Raw genomic sequence first — 18,890 nt, forward strand, 5'->3', positions numbered from 1 at the left:
TAAATAATAAATTTACTAAAAAAATTTGTTTGAAATTCGTCATTTGTTTTATATTTTTTATCCATTATACATATGTTTAAAGAATTTTCAACTACCGTGAAATTTCTACAGGTTCTACTAATTTATATTACATTTCGACATAACATGTACGTAATAGTGTTTTCCCTAAAATGCGTTTGTACAAAATTTCACTATACTGCACAAGCACCCAAATTTTTTTTATTTTTTTTATTTAAATGCCCAGTTTTATTCAAGTATCTTAAAACATCTTAGATTATTATTTGAAATACGCTCAACTTGGCCTATAATTTGAATTTATGTAAATATCTCAATTATTTATTAGTTAAATTGTACAGTTTGTGTCATTTGGATGTCTTTGTTTGATAACATAAGCAGCAAAACCCCACCCCTTCACTGTTAAGATTTCTAAATGCCAGAAAGCCTACTTGGATAGTTTATTCCCCCAGACTGCTAAACTTTGGAATTCCCTTCCTGTTTCTTGTTTCTCTAACTGTACTAAACTGTAGAAGTTTATCTGTAATGTGAATAGATATTTCATTGCACAACTCCCCAGAGGCCCCTGTTCGACAATGCCAAATAGTAGCACTTTATGTTTAAAGTGGCAATGTGACTGGTTTGGGATGAAAATGAGTATAAAAAAATTCCCTAATATGTCACACTGTACATACGCTCATATATGATCAAAACGGATTTAATATTCTTCAGGTTTTCACATTAAACGTAAAATAAAATCAGTGTAAACTTTTGTTTTCTTTTCTTGTATTGTTTCGGCAGTGGACCTGAAGAAACTTGCCCCACCCTCTATTTTTTTTTTTTTTGGTCTTTTTTTCAACAGATTATTATTGAATGGACGGATACTAGTCTACCAGATTATCAATAAAAAAAAAAGTAAATATTTAAATAGAGAGTATTTAGTTTCTAATGCAACATTCTAGTAAAGCGATCATCCAATGATTTTAGGACAAATTTTGCGTATTTAGGCTTTTTTTTTTTTTTTATCAGTTTAGCTTTTTTTTTTCTTTAATTTCCCTTTTTTGAAAATTAAGTGGTTCTAAATTGGGTTATCATTTTACTAGAACATTGAACTGATCACTCGCCTATAAATATTTAAATATTGACTTTTGTTTTCATATTTTTGTTTGTTTTTTTTTTTTTTGATAATCTGGTAGATTAGTGTCCATTTGATAATCTGGGGGAAAAAAATAAAAAAATAGAAAGGGGACAAGCTTCTTCAGGTCCACCATTTTGGAAAAATCTTTGTAAAAAATAATTTTTTTTTTTTTTTTCCCCCCTTTCAAAATTACGGAGGAATACCAAAGGTCAAACTATTAAAAAGAAAATATCCCCTTAAATCTGAAGTAAAAAAAAAAAAAAAAAATGTTTGTTTGAATTTTGGTATGCTAATCGTTTACCATTTACGTTTTCAGAAACCATATTAGCAGCAAAGAAAACGGTCTGGACTCCTTTTATTTTTTAATTTTTTTTTTTTTTAAATGTGAAAGTTTGAAAAAAAAAAAAAAAAAAAGTTAAGGCCGAAAAACATTTAATGAGCACTGATTCTGGTGAGACACAATGAGAGAAAAAAAACAAAAAACTACACAACATGCTGACGATTCAAAGAGCATAAATAGTAAAATACTATTTTATCACCTTTACATCATCTGTCATTTTTTAAAAAATTATTTTTTTTTTTTTTAAATATTTGAAATTTTCAACATGAAAAAAAAATGTAAATTAAGAAAAACAAGAATGAAAAATAAACAAAAAAGAAACAATTAAAAAAAACAAATATGAGAAAAAGCCATCACTGGTTTGAAAATTGATTTTATTTTTGGTAAAATTATAACAATTAGCTTCCTCAAATTCAACTGAAATAATCCCGAAAGCATTGTTGATCTATTTACCACTAAGTAAAATTTAAATAGGTAGGCAACTCTCCCGCTTCATGTCGATAAAAAAAAAGAAAAAAAAAAAGAAGTTGCAGGGATTTTTAATACTAAAATCACCAACAGTAGAATTTGAGGGGTTAAGTCCTACAATTTCACCAAACATTTTTTTTTTTTTTTTTATATACGTGTCTTTCAAAACTTTTTGCTAACATTTTTATATCTGGAGTTAGCACATATAATAAAATAAGACGCAATACAAAACCTACTCTTCTATTAATTTGGATTGTTTTACAACAATATCAACTATTTTGTTATTTTATGCTAAGCAAAGTAGTTATTTGTTAAATTTCCAAATCTGAAAGATTTATCTACCTGTTTCTTCACAAGATCAGGGTTAGACACAAGGTCAGTTTTATGAGGATAGGGGTATTCAACTCTCAAAAAGAGAGTACGCTGGATTGGAATAAAAATTAAAATTATCTCAGTCTAGATTTAATATTTATTAACAAAAAAAAAAAAAAAAAAAATCAAATGTATCAGAACAGATAGTACACTTCGCAGTGCTCGTCCAGAATTACCCTAATATATAAAAAAAAAAAAAAAAAAAAAACTTAAAAAAAATCTTTATGATGACAAAATGAAAAATATATTCCAAAAATCAAATTATCAAGTAATTTTATTTTTAAATAAGAAAATCAAAGTTTACGATGTTTCGCATCACTATCTGGAAAATAATCAAGAAAGGGAGATAATTCAATAATTATTACTAGATTTATCTTGTAATGCTGACAAACTACAATTAATCACTTAAAAATGATTGTCTTTATGAAAAATAAAACTACTTAATCAAAATAAAATGTGCATAGAATGTGCTTGAAAGCCAAATCACAACATATTAGGAAAATAAACAAATATTTTGTTTGAAATTTATAAATAGATTTCAGAGCTAAACACATCGTCAGTATATTTTCTTTTCTTCTTTCTCTCCATATTGTAAAGTTGGAGAAAGAAAAGTAAAAAGCCGCGCATTATATCTCAGCGGTTGTATTTTGAAATCTTGGAACAGTGCATAAGCAACGCAAAAATAACGTCAACCGTTGTGATTTGGCTTTCAAGCGTACTTGATGTGGATCTTATTTTATTCAAATTAAATCAAAGTTCCCATATGGAACACACCCTTCATGTTATACTTGCGTTGCTTATGACTAAAGCCTGATTGTCGCAGCTAGTGAATTTCAAAAATGCAATCTGGACGTGAGGGCACTTTAGAAGAACGATACGCAATAAAATTGTTTTAAACTTGGAAAACAATGCCACAGAAATGTATGGAATGCTTCAAACTGCTTTTGGACCCTCTTGCATCAATCGAGCATCAGTTTTTGAGTGGCATAAGAGATTCAATGAAGGCAGGGAATCTGTGAGGGATGATAAGAGGTGTGGGAGAAGGTAGTCAGAACACCAGAGTTGATTGGCTAAATAAAGAATTTCATGGATAAGGAACATCATGTGTCTATAGAGACAATAAGTGCGCAGTTTGATGTCAGTGTGGGAACTGTACACACAATAATTTACGCATAATTGAGGATGCGAAAGATTTGCACAAACTTTGTCTCAAGGTTGCTCAAAGAAGATCAGTTCACAATTCTATCCTTATCGCAGACTATTTGATCAAAAATAGACATCAGGACGGTTCCTTAGCCTTCATATAGTCCAGACCTTGCTCTCTATGACTTTTTGTTATTCCCTAAGTTTAAGGAAACCCTTAGAGGCTATTGTTATTAGACAATTGAGGAGATGAAAGAGGACATGACGAGGGTCATTGACACACTCACACAGGAGGACTTCTTTGGGGACTTCCAGAAGTTGTTGGAATGGTACAACACGTGCATTGCAGTCGGAGACTACAATTTCATGTGGGTACTATTAATAAAAGTGCCTTTTCGAAAAGTCTGGAAACTTAGTGAAGGCACCTTGTACATGCATCTATTTTTTTTATTTATTTTTAAATCAGAAGAATTCTGGACAAGAACCGACTTTTTGTTATAATCAAGTTGTCAAGTCTTTTGCTTTGGTGAAGAACATTTCAGCATCACAATGAAGGATGGGGAGTAGGCAAGCTGAAATTTGAGGTGAATGTATATGTGCGTGCATGGGTGGAGAGGGAAGCATGTGGAGTGGAGGAAGAGACAGGAAGTCATTCTTGATAAAACAAGACTTATCCAATTCCCCCTATCCCTTTACGAATCATTTGAAGTCTTAATAATAAAATGAACATTTTCAGAGAAAACTGTCATCCGAGGGAAAAGGAAGGCAAGGAAAACAAGACAGGAAAAGGAAGTGGGGAGGAAGCAAGAAAAAAGAAAAATAAAGCAAAAAGGAGGAAGAACGGAAAATAAAATTTAGGTAAATAGATCAAAAAGGTAAAATAAGTAATATATTAAAATAATAATCTAGCGATTTATTTAGCAAACAAAAAAGCCAACACATATCTATGGGAAGCTTAAGCATTTTAAGCAGAAATTAACTTTTTCTTGATTAAAAAACAAACGGAACTCATATCTCTGGCCGATTCAATTAAATATTTGGTTCTTGTCCGAAATTGCCATTATATCAAAAATAATAACTGTAGATGTACATAACTGTAACAAAATAAAAAATACCATATTCCAAAGTTCACAAATTGATGAAGTAGTTTTATTTAAAAAAAAAAATAAAATAAATCATTTAAGCGATTAATAGGAATCTGTAGACATTACAAAACATAAATCTGACAAGTATAAATTATTGTGGAGTTATCTCCATTTGTTTCTTGAAATCTTTTTCAAAATAGCAGGTGGGACGGTAACTCTTGGATAGTCATTAAATTTTATTTTCTTATTTTAAAATAAAACTATACGATTAACTTAAGTGATTTTTGGAATACAATATTTTTTTGTCATGGATACGTACATTAGATTTCTTTTTATTTTGCCTTTCATGGGAATGGGCATCCTACCAGATGTCGGACAATCACCCACAATTTCAGTCACTCCAACCCAGACATCTTTTTAAGATTCTAACAGTTCTTTTGAGTGCTTTTTCAATGGTCCAGTTGCTCCTATAATTATTGGAATGATGCACATCTTAAAATTCCAGTTTCTTTTCATATTGCACATTAAGGTTTAGTCTTTCTTTAGTCTTTTTTTTTTTTTTTTTTTTTTTTAAATAATGGCGGGGTGGGGGATAAACCATTTTTTCGTGCTAGAATTATTTCAAAAATACTTGTAAAAAGTAAAGGTTTCCTTTGCACTTTTCAAACTTAAAATCTACTATATAAACGGTTATATGTCTGTCTCCATATTTTTAAACTATCTCCCCCGAAACTAAAAATCGCAGAATGGCGCTAGGGGCCTCAAATGATCGGATATTTTACGGCCATTCTTTTATAGGTCTTCAGCCGGTTAAAATTGTTTTTAAAGAGCTCAAAAATGGGTTAAAATTGAAAACAAAATCATTAAACATTTATTTAAATTTTTTTAAATCACTTTATACATTTTGGTTGATTTTTAATTTTCAATCAGTTTATAAGCGTGTCACGTTGGTACACTGGTAACGTTACCAGCTTTGAATGCTACAGTTTCGGTTCTAGCTGATGGCATCCAAATACTTATTTTTTAAAATTTATTTTTGAAATCAAGAATATAATAATATATACACAATCTGGACAAATTAAAAATATCATTTAAGCGTATTTTACGTCCGGGCAAAGTCTTTAAAAATGAAATTACTTGCTCAATCTACATAATTTTTGGAATACGATATTTTTGTTGTCACAGGTACATATGCAGGGTGGCCAATTTAAAAGTAACCCGATCTCTCTAATCTTTCTCTTAATCAACTGACACCACAAGACAAAATGCAATTCTTTTTCCAATAAGATGGTGCTACATGCCACACGGATAACTGATACGAGTTTATGACATGTTTATGGAAGAGAGAACAATAAACAAAGGGTTATGGCCACCACGTTCCCCGAACTTGTCATGTGATTTTTATCTTTGGGGGACACAAAGTTTGTGCAAATAATCCTCACAATCTAGACTAACTAAAGGAGAATATTACCAACGCTATCAGGAGAATCATGAGAGAAGATCTACAGGCAGTATCTGCAAACGTTGTTAAACGTGCCCAAAAATGAATAGATGTCAACGGGGGAGAACTTCCAGCATCTTTTATAACACTACAAGTAATTTAAACAATAAAAGAATGTTCCTCCTCTCTATTACATTTTTTGGGCTACTTTTAAGTGGGCCACCCAGTATCAGATTTTTTATTTTTGTTTTTTAATATAGGAAAATTCTGGACAAGAACCAAATCCTTTTCCAACATCATTATCCTCATTTTTATAGGATAAAAAGAAAAAGGAAACAAAAAATAATTCTACTGAGGTTAATCTTAACTTCTTTCTTCCCAATCACGAAAAGCACGGTAAATATTATTGCAAAAACCCACATGACAGAGGTGCATGTTTGTGTGTTTGTGTCTAAGTACTTTTTACAAATCCGTAATTTGATATAAACATTCAACCATATACAATATACAGATTATCCAAGAAAAAAAAAAAAAAGGAATCCATAGCTTGTACAGAGAATAACATCCAGTCAAATATTTTATTAGTTTGGTAACATTTTAGAATGTTCGGTGCTTGTACAGTATTAGTCAATTTCATCAAAATGAACTTGGGTAAACAAACACAATTGTACTTACATGTCATGTTGAAATTAGCAAAAAAAATTTTTTAATTACGAAAATTGATACAGTAAAAAAATAGTTCTAATTAAAAATAAAAATGATCGAACCATAAAGTTTTATTGTATTTGTTAATGTTAAAGAGTTCTTAAGATCTGGGGGAGGTAACTGCAGTCTATAATTTTGACAAAATAATTGTAAACCACCATTACAAAATAGAAATTGGCAAACAGTTAATATAAAGTGTTTCATAAGAAAATCTATCATTTTTTTTAATTTTTGCAACTTAATTTCCACATAACATGCAAGTACGTAACTTTTTTTTTTTTTTTTACTCTAAACTGCATCGACTTTAAATCTGTTATGCCACACAAGTACTGAATGTTATTTTGGAAATTTTATTTACTTTCAGCATCGGTGAATATAAATTCTGGTTCCTGTCCACAATTCTAGATATTAAAAAACAAAACAAGGTAAAATCTGTATAATGCAGATACCTGTGATGAAACAAAAATATCATATTCCGAAAATCACATTGATCAACTAGTTTTATTTTTATGAAGAAAATTATTTTTAAGTGTTAATGAGAATTCATAGACATAAAAAAATCTTGCAAGTTTGAATTAAGTTATCTCCCTTGTTTCATGAAATTATTTTTAAGATGCTGACGCGAGACAGTCGCTCCTCTCTTACTAAAAAAATTTGATTTTCTTTATTTTGATCAATTTACTTGAATTTTGAAATATATTTTCATTCCATCATGGGTATGCACATCATGATTTTTCTTCATTTTTTTTAATATAAGGAAAATTCTGAACAAAAACCAATTATTTATACAGCTAGGTTAACTATGTTGAGACGAGCAATCCTTTTATAAGAAAATACAGAGGCCTTGAAGTGAAAGTCCAAGGAAAGTTGGATGACCCAAGAAAACTTGGATGCAGACCATAAACAAGGATCTTAGCGGAATTTGACTGGAATCAACCCTCAAGACTGTCAAGCTTGGAAATTTAGAATGCCGATTGTCAGAAAGTGTCAGACACCTGACTAAGGGATTTTTTTTTTTTTTTTTTTATTATATGGGGATTACCACTTATCAAGGCCCGTAAGCCACTCGGGGATAAGGGTTATTTTGTGTACAATAATCAATGGGATAATATCGTAGTAATAGTTGGTATTGGAGATTTGATAAAGTGTCTTACTTAAGGGGGCGATTAATCAGGATTTTGTTTATGTTGGACTTGAAGACGTCCAAGTTGTAGTCAGGTGGGAAACAGGCAAACGGAAGAGAATTCCACAGGCATGCACTTCTCAGAAAAAAGCTATGTTCATGGAATCTACGTTTTGATTTAGGCACAGATAAAGAGTGGGGAAATTACTGACAGTGGTTTTAGCTAGACGGGTGTTTATCATGAAGGATTGGCGAGGGGGGACCAGAGATTGGAGCTTAGACGAGCACTTGCCATGGAAATAACGATAAAACAAAGACAGGCTTGCAACTTCTCTTCTGTGGGAGAGAGGTTGCAGGGAAGAGAAGAGAGCATCTCCCACTAAGCCACGAAGTCTATTTTGTACTTTGTCAAGGCAGGATAGGCCGTTTTTTGAAGCTCCAGCCCAGATGTGGCAGCAGTACTCCATCTTTGGACGTACTTGGCTTTTATAGAGAGAATTGCATCAGTAGTGAGATATCTTCTGGAGCGGTAGAAGGATCCTACCATTTTCCCAGCGGCCCGGGCAACAGACTTTATATACATGTTCCATTTCAGATCAGGAGTAAAGATCAAACCCAGGAGCTTGTCAAAACATGAAGACGAGATTGATTAACACACTATTTTCCCCAAGACGAGAACCATCCATTTCAATTGATGTTAGATGAGGAACAGAGCGTTGATGATGTAAAGTTAGGAGTAACAAGCCATCTCTTCCCCCACTGAACCAAACCACACGCTCAAGATCATAGGAGAGGGAATCATATTCCAAAAATTATGTAGATTAAGTAGTTTATTAGTTTAGAAAATCATTTTTAAGCAATTACTGGGAATTTGTAGACACTACAACATAAACCATATACGTTTTAATTATTAAGTAATATCTCCTAATACTGAAATTATTCTACAGGTAATTAAAACACTGAAAATATTTCGGACGAAACATTCATTGTCACTAAAATTTTAAATTCAAGTTTTTTTTTGTTTTTTGTAAATAATTCTATCCTCGCCAACAAAATGGCTGTACTGTTTAAAGCAATAAAAAGTTTGTTTCTTGTCCAGAATACCTCTTATATTAAAAAACAAAAATAAAGGAAAATCTGTATAAAAATAAAAAAGAAAATATATTCTAAAAATCACGTAAATTGATCAAGTAGTCTTATTTTTAAAAACCTAAAATTTTATGAGTAATCCAGGGGAGACCATCTTGCCAACCATTTTGAAAACAAAGGAGATATTACTCAAGAATTCAAACGTACATGGTTTATGTTGTAGTGTCTATAAATTCCCAATAATTACTTGTTTTGGCCAAGATCAAAGTGTAGTATCTGTTCTTCAGATGCTCCACTTCCATTTCTTGTTCTCTTTCGGTGGAGGAACAGTCCTTCACGACTGAGACAATTTTTTATTTTTGTACCTTTTCTCCACGTTAAAAAACGACCCTGGTGTCTAACTCTGTCCCGTGGGGAGGCATTGTAAATAGGTACTTAAAAATGATTTTATAAACTAAACTAATAGACTACTTAATCTACATAATTTGTGGAATATGATATTTTCGTTTTGTCATGAGTACATACATCATACAGATTTTTCCTTTACTTTGTTTTTTTAATATAGGGTGAATTCTGGGAAAGAAGCAAAAGTTCATATGAGACACGTCCGAACAATAAAATAAACAGCAGACATAAACGCAGCGCAGATGCACATATACGTCATACGTCTTAAAAAAAATCTGGGAAGTGATTGAAACCAAGTGAATAACATTTTCGAAAGCTGATCTTTCAAGAAAACGAACTTTTTCATCATAACACAACGTGCATGTTAGTCAATGGTTTAGTTGAAATAACGAAAAATATAGGTACTGATTTCACCTCCTGAGCATCCCTCGCTTTCTTGGCTTCTTCTTCATCAAATCGATTGCAATTGTACCTGAAAAACAACCAGATTTTTGCATGAAATGTATTTATTGAAAAAAATTTTTTTTTACCCAAATCAAGTAGACATTACTGTATGACAAATTCAACACACACACACGTACACATTAGCTATTTTTACCCATTAAAAACAAGCAAACATAGTCTATGACTGTTTTATAACAAATTGGTGGTTGAATTTGGTTAAATTTGTGCTCATTTTTACATTAAATACTAATTCCTAGTAATTCTTAACTCTGCATAGAAAGGATACCATAATACTTAGTTTGCTACACCTTATAACAAAGGTCCATACAAGATTTCATGTAAATCGATCCAGTAGTTTCCAAAAAAATACTTCTACAGTAACCATGGTATTGTGGTGATTAATCCCTAACTGTGTATCGAATGAATAATACTTTGTTACACCTTATCATAAAGGTCCACAAAATATTTCAGTCAGATCGATCCTGTAGTTGTCAAATTAAAGACAAAAATATATATATATATATATATATTCCAGGTTTAAAATATTAAAAAATAAAAAACCCAATGAACTAACAAGGTGAAAAAAAGGGGAAAAGAAAATAGTGTGTTAATCAATTAAATTTCTCAATTGTCTCCCCTTGCCCAGACTTGAAATCTTCAAAAATGAAATCAAAAGTCCAGAAGTACAAAAAAATTCTCATGTCATTTTCTCCAGGTTTGCAAGAAATTAGAATTCTTAAAGAATTTTGGATTAAACTATTAAGCAAAGTGATTTTTGTATAGTTATCATACTAACACTAAACAAACCTGATGGTCTAGTGTTTTATAATTTCAAGCCAACATTAATTTTTCATTGTTACAATCTTTTTTTTTAATTTTATTTTTTTATTTTTTATTTTTATTTTTTTTTTTTTTAGGTGCCTCTACTGTAAAATAGAAATATTTAGATTATGATTAAAAATAAAAACACAGTATTTGTGCTGTATAAAGGGATTTCAAATAAATGTATTTTAGGTAAACAGATTATTATTACTAGTAAAAATGTTGAAATTAGTAAAAATGATTGAGCGTAAAATAATTACAAGTAAAAGTAAAATTTATTGAATTATATAGTTTTATCGTATTTGATACTGTCGCAGAGTTCTTAAAATACAGGGGAGGTAACTGCAGTTTATGATTTTGAAAAAATATTTTCTGCCAATTCAAAATAAAAAATGACAGTCCGCTAATATCTAATTTTTTTTTTTTTGTAAAAAAATATGGTGCTTGTGCAGTTTAACAAAGACATTAAAAAATGAAGATAAAGAAAAATTTTGATGATATCTCTCTCTACAGTATTTGAACAGTCAAATTTGTTGTTTTGTCTTTTCTGATTTTGTTTCAACACTCGTTCTCCCAACACGCTGTCTTCGCACTCACTGATGGTTCCTTTCCCTTCTTCTTTTATACCCGTTCAACAAACTCCCTCACCTCTAGTTTGCATATCTCACATTTAAATTTGCATGACTGTCACAAATGCGACGTTGGCATTTTAACTTTTTTCTTTAAGGCAAAAAAAAAAAAAAAAAAAAAAAAAAAAAAAGCATGAAACTTGTGCCATTCAGGTAAGTTACGGTTTTCCCCACAGTCACAAAAATAAAATAAAAATCAGTTATTTAATCAAATAGTTTTTTGGTTTGTTTTGCAGAAGAAATCAAATTTTTAATAAGACCAATCGCAACGCAGCAATCTTGGCAATTTCCAGTTATGAAGACTGGGTGGCAAGGGAGATAATTCCATCTAATAGATATTACCAACATTTATTAGGTGGATTTCAGTATTGTTTAATTTTTTTAGTTTTGAGCGATTCTTGGGACTTCAAAGATGATAGCATCATGTCGCCATTTTTGTTCTTGCTTTAACTTAAGCACTCACCACTGCATGCATTTCAAATTTGATAAACGAAAGAAAACTAAATACCTAAAATTATTCAAAACTATAAAAAGTAATCTAATCAAATTTTAGCAAACTTCAGGAATTACATGGAATTATCTCCATTGGCATCCCCCTCATCGCAGTTGGAAATTGCCAAGGTGGCTTCATCGCTATTGGTCTTACTGAAATTTGATTTTCCTCAAAAAAAAAGAAAAATACTCAATGGAATGGAGCGATTTTAAAAATTTTTGTTTTTATGAGAAATTCATTCCATAACGGGCATGTACATCAATGATTTGTCTTTGTTTGTTTTTTAATATCTTTGCTAAATAGTATAAGGACCAAAAATACTTCTAGCAGTTTTTGTAATTTTGGGAAGTTTACTAATTTCAATGTTACATGGAAGTATGTAATAGTGTTTTAGGGTTCATACAGATTTTCAATGCCCATTTTCAAGGCTTTTCAAAATTATCTAAGGCCTTTTCCAGGTACAATTCAAGTTTTCAAAACAAAATTTAATATATAAACAATGATATAATAAACTAAAAAAGAAACAAACTTAACTGACAACAGGAAAAGGCATTTTCATTTATCTCTATTTCATGAAGCAGTTTTAAAGGTCACACAGTTATTTACATAAAGTTCTCTAACATGCAACAAAACTCGTAAACTATTTACAACTTTCTTTAGTTTTGTGTTTAGTGCCAGCCATATACAATTTCAAGGCACATTCACTCATTTTGATCAAAACTAATGCCCTTCTAAATACATACAATATGCCTGTCGACAATCATATTTACATTCGTTGTGTTCTTTTAAATTTTCAATTTCCAGTATGTCTCTTTAGCACAAAACTATCTGACGTTATTATACAGAAAACATCAGGTAGTTATCTGATAAAGGGACACAACTCTTGTATCTACAATACACTGCAATTTTAGAACTTCGTATTTCTATTTTATTTTGAACTAGCCTGGGTGCCTGGCGTTGCTCGAATGTTTGGAGATGTGTTGAGCAAAAAAAAAAAAAAAAAAAAAAGTGGTAGTAGGCAGACAGGCTCGAACCTGTGCCACAAAGGAGGAAAAGAACGAGTCGTCTTTACTGTTGTGTCCATTGCCAAACCAGAAGTGCTGTAGGTTTAAATTAAGGCTAGTCAATCGAAAACAGAGGATGGCTTTCGAAAATATTGGTGAAAAAAGCGACCCTTCCCTGTAGATAAGTGCCCAGTTAAGGGTGAAGGAACTGATGCTTTTAGCCAATTTCTCGGTATTTGTCGTCCGAAGGGTCAAGCTTCAAAACCGTATCGATCTCCTGAAAATCTGTCTAAAGTTTTAGGCAAACATACACACATACAGACAGGTGAGATTTATATTATAGATTATATTGGACGCAATATATAGTAATGATTTAAAAAGTTAAAAATCTTGCGTGCCACCACCAAGAATCAAAACCAAAATGTTTAGCTCACAATTTATTTTTGCCTCTGCAGTCAATGACTAGGCTATGAAGACATGTTTACTGCAAGACTAAAAATTAAAACATGAACAAATAGCTACTACGTTATGTGTTTATAATGCCGGCGTTCGATTTTCACCTAGCAAATTTCATTTCTTTTTTTCCTTAAATTTTCACTTTTGCACCAATTTTTCCGGGCTAAAACCCAACTATAAAGTTTTGCATGGATTCAAATACCTTATATATGAAGTTTCACGTCTGTAGACCAAAGATTCTAGAAGTTTGGTAGGCAAAATATTTTAAACAAAAATAGATACGTATACATAAATATGGAAACAGTTTTGTGTTTACTATAAACTTTTTACGCAATATTATGCAAGTATAAATCATGTAGAATATCTGAATTAATATTATACGTAATAGTTAACAAAAGAGGATTATTCCATTAGAAAGCCGAAGAAACTAATCAGGAATTAATTAATATGAATGTTTAAAAGAATATGCAAATCAGCTAGATTTTTTGCTAGTGAATGCAATTCCACGACCCATGTATTAGAAAGTTGTATTTTCTTTTTAAATAAAATAGAGAAAGGGTTTTTAATATGAATATCGACACACACACACAAAAAAAAAAATAAATAAAAAAAAAGTTAAATAAAAAAGGAAGAAATTATAGTATAGATATTTAAAAATTATCTGAATGGTATTTTTGTTAATACTTAAAAAAAATAATTTTATAAATTTTATTTTTAATATTTCAACAAATTTTTACTGGATATATAATACAATTTTCAAGGCCTTTTCAGAACATGTTCAAGACATTTTCCATTTTTTCAAGGTAATAATAGAAATATGGTCAACATAATATAATGAAATATGGCAAAAGTCAAAATTCAAGGACTTTTTAAGCCTGTACAAACCCTTTGTTTTCACTTATGCTTTTAAAATCCCAATATACTGCAGATGCACCAAGCACATTTCTCTTTGTGACTGCAATCAAATCAAGCTGCCGTTTTGTGTCTGCAGAATAATATTGCATATTATAGGAAGAAAAACGGATTGCAACTTACCAGGAAGAACCATGAGGTTCCCACGGCCCTAGACAAACCCAGCAGAAATCTGCTTTGCAATTCTGATTTTTGCATACCATGTGATTACAGCCCCCATCTTTTTCTATAGTCACATGGCATTTGGGACATTCCTGAAATGGAAAAGTCATACAATTAATGTTATACAAATCAAAGAATCAACTTTCCCATCATGCATTTTTGATTTAGAGAGAAAATAGAATGAGAACAAGGTATCCCTAATGTGGCACCTAATATTACTTCACTTACAGTAATAGATAAGAAAACAATGCCAATATCTTGTTGTCTCAACAAAACCATCACTTGAATGAATTTAAAAACGTATACTTTTTGAAGTATATATTCCTCATAAAATAGTCAGAATTGTTACAAATAATAAACTCAAGAAAGATGTATGATTGTTACCTTCAGAGCATATATACACTCGTGAGCCAAAAAGAATGGACCAAACAAATTATATACATATTACACTAAAAGCTATCTTGAACAAAGAACAATTGAACAAGGAAACTTCAACGAGACTAATGACACAGAACAAGACATTTACTTTCATAAATGCTTAGGATGGAATCGCACTCCCTTTAAAAAATCAATCCTTTTAGACATGCTCTCAACCAAAGTTGAGCACTGTGAAGAGGATATGCTATTCCAGTCGCTTTGCACAGCTTCCCACAGTTTGTCATTGTTCAAAAAAGTTCTTCCAGCCAATGCACGAGATATTATGAACCAAATATTCTCAATTGGGTTAAATCAGGGCTTTGACCTGGCCAAAATATCACATCAATTGAGTTATCAGAAAACCATTTTTCTGTGACTTTAGCAGTGTATGCAAGGGCATTATCATGTTAAAAAATAATGTTCTGGGATATTCCCAGCTTCTGAATACTTGTTAACAGTTCTGTTTCTAATATTCGAATATATTCCTTCGCATTGATTGATTTCACATCTAATAAGTTCCCCAACTTTTGCTGCAGTAAAAAGTTCCCCATACCATAATCCTACCATTTCTGTATTTAACTGTCATTTTTATGCAACTTAGCGAAAATCTTTCTCCAGTTCTTCGATTGCACCATTTGGGAGCATCACTAATAAGTCAAAATCTTCATTTATCTAACCAGAAAACATTCCTGAAGCAGTATCTTTTTTTTGCCATAACATGAGAAAAATCTCTTTCTATCATTGATGTTCTTAGATAAAAATGGATTCTTTGCACACCTTTTAGAGGAAAATCCCATTTCTTTCATCCATCTAGATATTGTATATTTTAAATAGTTGTAAAACAGCCAGAGGGATGCAACATTTCGTCGATGGGACAGAAGATTTCAGAATTCCAGTTAATGCTTGATTTTCTAGACACATAAGTCGATTGAAATTCAATAACTGAAAGATCCACAAAATTAAAAAATAAAACATAAGTGTTTGCCTTCTTTTCTGTCTCACTTTAATTGCAAGTTGCTTTTAAAAAACAAGGGAGCTAACTCACCTTCGTATTAGCAGCAATCCAGTTAGAAGTTTCACTATCGTCATCACATTTTTTTATCCACTTCCTCAACCATTTGCATTTAACAGGATCATGCCAATTTTCTCCGCAATTGAAGCTGAAGAGATTTAATTTAAAAATAAATAAAATATAAAACTATTTTCAAAATTTCAGTCAATTATGCAAAACAATTCAATGTAAATAGTAAAAAGGTTTTTAAATATCCAATTTTATCAAATTACTAGCAAGCCGCACGGCATTGCTGGTCGTAAAATGAGCATAAATATTATATTTTAATTAAAGCAGAATTCTTATTATAAATAGAAATACCATAGGTATTAAATGTAATGTTAAATTCCATTAAAAAAAAAAAAAAATGAAGTAGAGAAAATGGAAGGAAACTGAGAAATGTGCACACAAGTATTGTTTTTTTTTTTTCTGAAGTTTACTTCCTGTAAGTAACAAAAAATTCGAGCTAAGATGAAAACCAAAATCTTAAGATAGTGAGTCAAGTATGGTAATCATTAGCTTGACACAATAACATAAGGAAGCTGTCATGTGAACAATTCACGCATTTGCAGTCATGAAACCTGCCGAACAGATAAAAGTCCAATGACCACCAAGTACCAATTTTTCAATTTTGACCCCTTAACAGCCCCTTTTCCGGATGAAAACTGATTAAGTAATTTTCCACATGTCTGAATACCCTATATACCAAATTTCAAGTTCGTGGATCAAAAATTTGTTGAGTATATAGGTCTTCACACGCACACATTCTCACTTTTATAGATATAAATTTTTTTCAAAAAATACGATTTGTTGAGAATAAATTTATTATTAGCTTCGTACCATTTTAAACCTTGCAAACATTCTAATTTCTTAAGAATTATTTAAAACTAAAAATTCTCATCCAAGGATAATCCATAAGCTGCCAGTGTTGTAATTAGGCTTCTGCATTTGTTTTAGATGAGGACTAATTATGTGTATTTAGTGTATTAGAACTTCTGTTCTTATATTAAGTGTTATAATTTAGCACAAGGTTTCAGTCAAGTTTCTTCAGGAGTATCTTCTTGAACTCGGGGGGAATCTTTCTGTTGAACTTTAGAATCTGCACAGAATTTCAAATGGAATCCTTTATTGAATACACAGGGATTGCAAGTTTATACATTTCCCCAAAATCTGACTTTGGAGGGGAGGTTAAAGGTCGTTTGATTATTTTACGGCATATCAACCCTTTTTCAGGTTATTTAATGCTGAATCCAGTTATTTTGAAGAAAAATTTTTTAATAGAATATATCTATTTTTTTTCAAGTCGGTTTCTATTCAACCCATAGTTGGGACCCTAACAGGTACTACCACGATTTGACCTTTGAGAACTCTATCAAACTCCAACAATTTTGGGTTTATGCACTTGAAATTTTAGATATAGGTTCCTTGGACATGGATCTAACTTAACTTGATTTGAGCCCAAAACAATGAATTTTAAGGGGTCATAATAGGGGTCAAAGTTAAAAAAAATTTACCTCTGCGGTCTCTTCCAAATTACTCAGACAATTTCTGGTCTAAATATTTGAAATTTTACATAAAGGTTATTCAGAGATAGAGCAAGCTTTTTCATCAGTTTGGGTCGAAAATCTTTAGTTACCAATATAGGTACTTGTACAGTTTAGTTAAGACATTAAAAAATGAAAATATCGAAAAAAGTTCTCCGGAAAAAAATTTCACTTAATTTCATCAAGTAGTTTTTTTTTTACAGCGGAAAAACATGTTTTTATGAGAGCGTGTTGAAGGCGGCCATTTTGGATTTATAAAAATATTTTGTTTGAATTTTAGAAATAACAGAGGGAGATAACTCCAGTTAAAGCGCTGACACCCCTTCTCATCTTTAATACTAGCTAAATCGAACATTTTGCTCGGTATCATAAATTGTTTTTTCGCTGTAAAAAATACTTGATAAAATTAAGTGAAATTTCTTTTTCAGAGAACTTCGTTCCATAACGGATACATATAATTTAAACTTTTTTTCGATATTTTCATTTTTTAATGTCTTGACTAAACTGTACAAGTACGCCAATATATAAATGTATGTATGTATGTATGTTTGCATGTCTGCCTTAAACTTTCAATAGAGGCAACAGATTTTACCAAGATCGGTATCGTTTTAAAGTTCGACTTTTCATACGACAAATATCGAAAAATTGGCTGAAAACATTAATATCTTCCCCTTCAACTAGCCACTTTTCTACAGGGGGGGAGGGGCACTTTTTTCGCCGATATTTTTGAAAGTTATCCTCTCCTTTAGATTATCTAGCCTTAATTTTAAAAAATGTTGCTTCCGGTTTTGCGGTGGTCGTAACAGCGTAAACGTTAGGTTTTACCCCGTTCTTTTTCTCCTTTGCCGTACAGGTTCGAGCCTGCCTTCCTACTACCATTTTTTTTTTTTTTTGCTCAACATACACATCCAAACACCCGGGCAACGCCGGGCTGAAATGCTAGTATATATATATATTAGTAATCTATAGTATTTTATAGTGTTAACTAGTAAAAAATGTACATCTAAACACAACATAGGTTTAAAACTATAAAAGTTCATCATAGAATTGTCTGCAAGGATCCATGTCGTAGTAAACAAAGTATTTGGTAAAATTCAATTGTAAGTTACACTCTTCTAGAGGTTGAAGGAGCGACACTAAAAATATGATTCTAAATTATTAGGACTTCTATCGAGTCAGCATGCTACCTCTGTGGACTAAGAATAGAGAGCTCCATTTGAAATTTTGTGCAGATTCTTGAGTTCGACAAGATACACCTGAAGTAGGTTAAAGGTTACATCTACCAAAATATTGGCAAATAACACTCAAGATGAAAATTGTTCAAATAATCGAAATAATCCAAGTGTTGCAATTTGCTCAACAAGTACATAACAGTGAAATATACTTATGAAAATTTCAGTAAAGTTGGACGAATACTTTGGTAGAAATATTTTTATGAAATATGGCAACTGAGCCAAGTGCACGTCAGAAATTGATCAATCAGGTTGTTGCACTTAACTGAAATATTGAAAAATAATCCCCCCCCCCCTGCCCCCAAAAAATTGAATACAAAAATAATTTCAAATAAAATTTATCGAATTATACAGTTTTATCGATCTGATTAATGTTGAAGAGTTCTTAGAATCCAGGGGAGGTAACTACAGTCTATGATTT

General features: G+C 31.3%; 1 protein-coding gene across 2 annotated transcripts in view; it reads right to left on the bottom strand.

Annotated features, from left to right (window-relative positions):
- Positions 1-18,890, bottom strand: part of LOC145291947 (E3 ubiquitin-protein ligase arih1l-like) — a 114,218-nt gene that overhangs the window by 9,670 nt on the left and 85,658 nt on the right. The window contains exons 8-10 of one of the 2 annotated variants that reach the window (XM_080137874.1): positions 15,688-15,802; positions 14,187-14,317; positions 9,709-9,775 (exon numbers count right to left, since the gene is read on the bottom strand). In XM_080137874.1, the coding sequence (XP_079994000.1) occupies positions 9,709-9,775; positions 14,187-14,317; positions 15,688-15,802 (313 nt within the window). The remainder of the gene's footprint in view (positions 1-9,708; positions 9,776-14,186; positions 14,318-15,687; positions 15,803-18,890) is intronic. The other variant, XM_080137875.1, reaches the window with a different exon arrangement.

This window comes from Euprymna scolopes, chromosome 13, assembly GCF_053919585.1.
Source record: "Euprymna scolopes isolate OS-2025 chromosome 13, ASM5391958v1, whole genome shotgun sequence".
NCBI lineage: Eukaryota > Metazoa > Mollusca > Cephalopoda > Sepiida > Sepiolidae > Euprymna > Euprymna scolopes.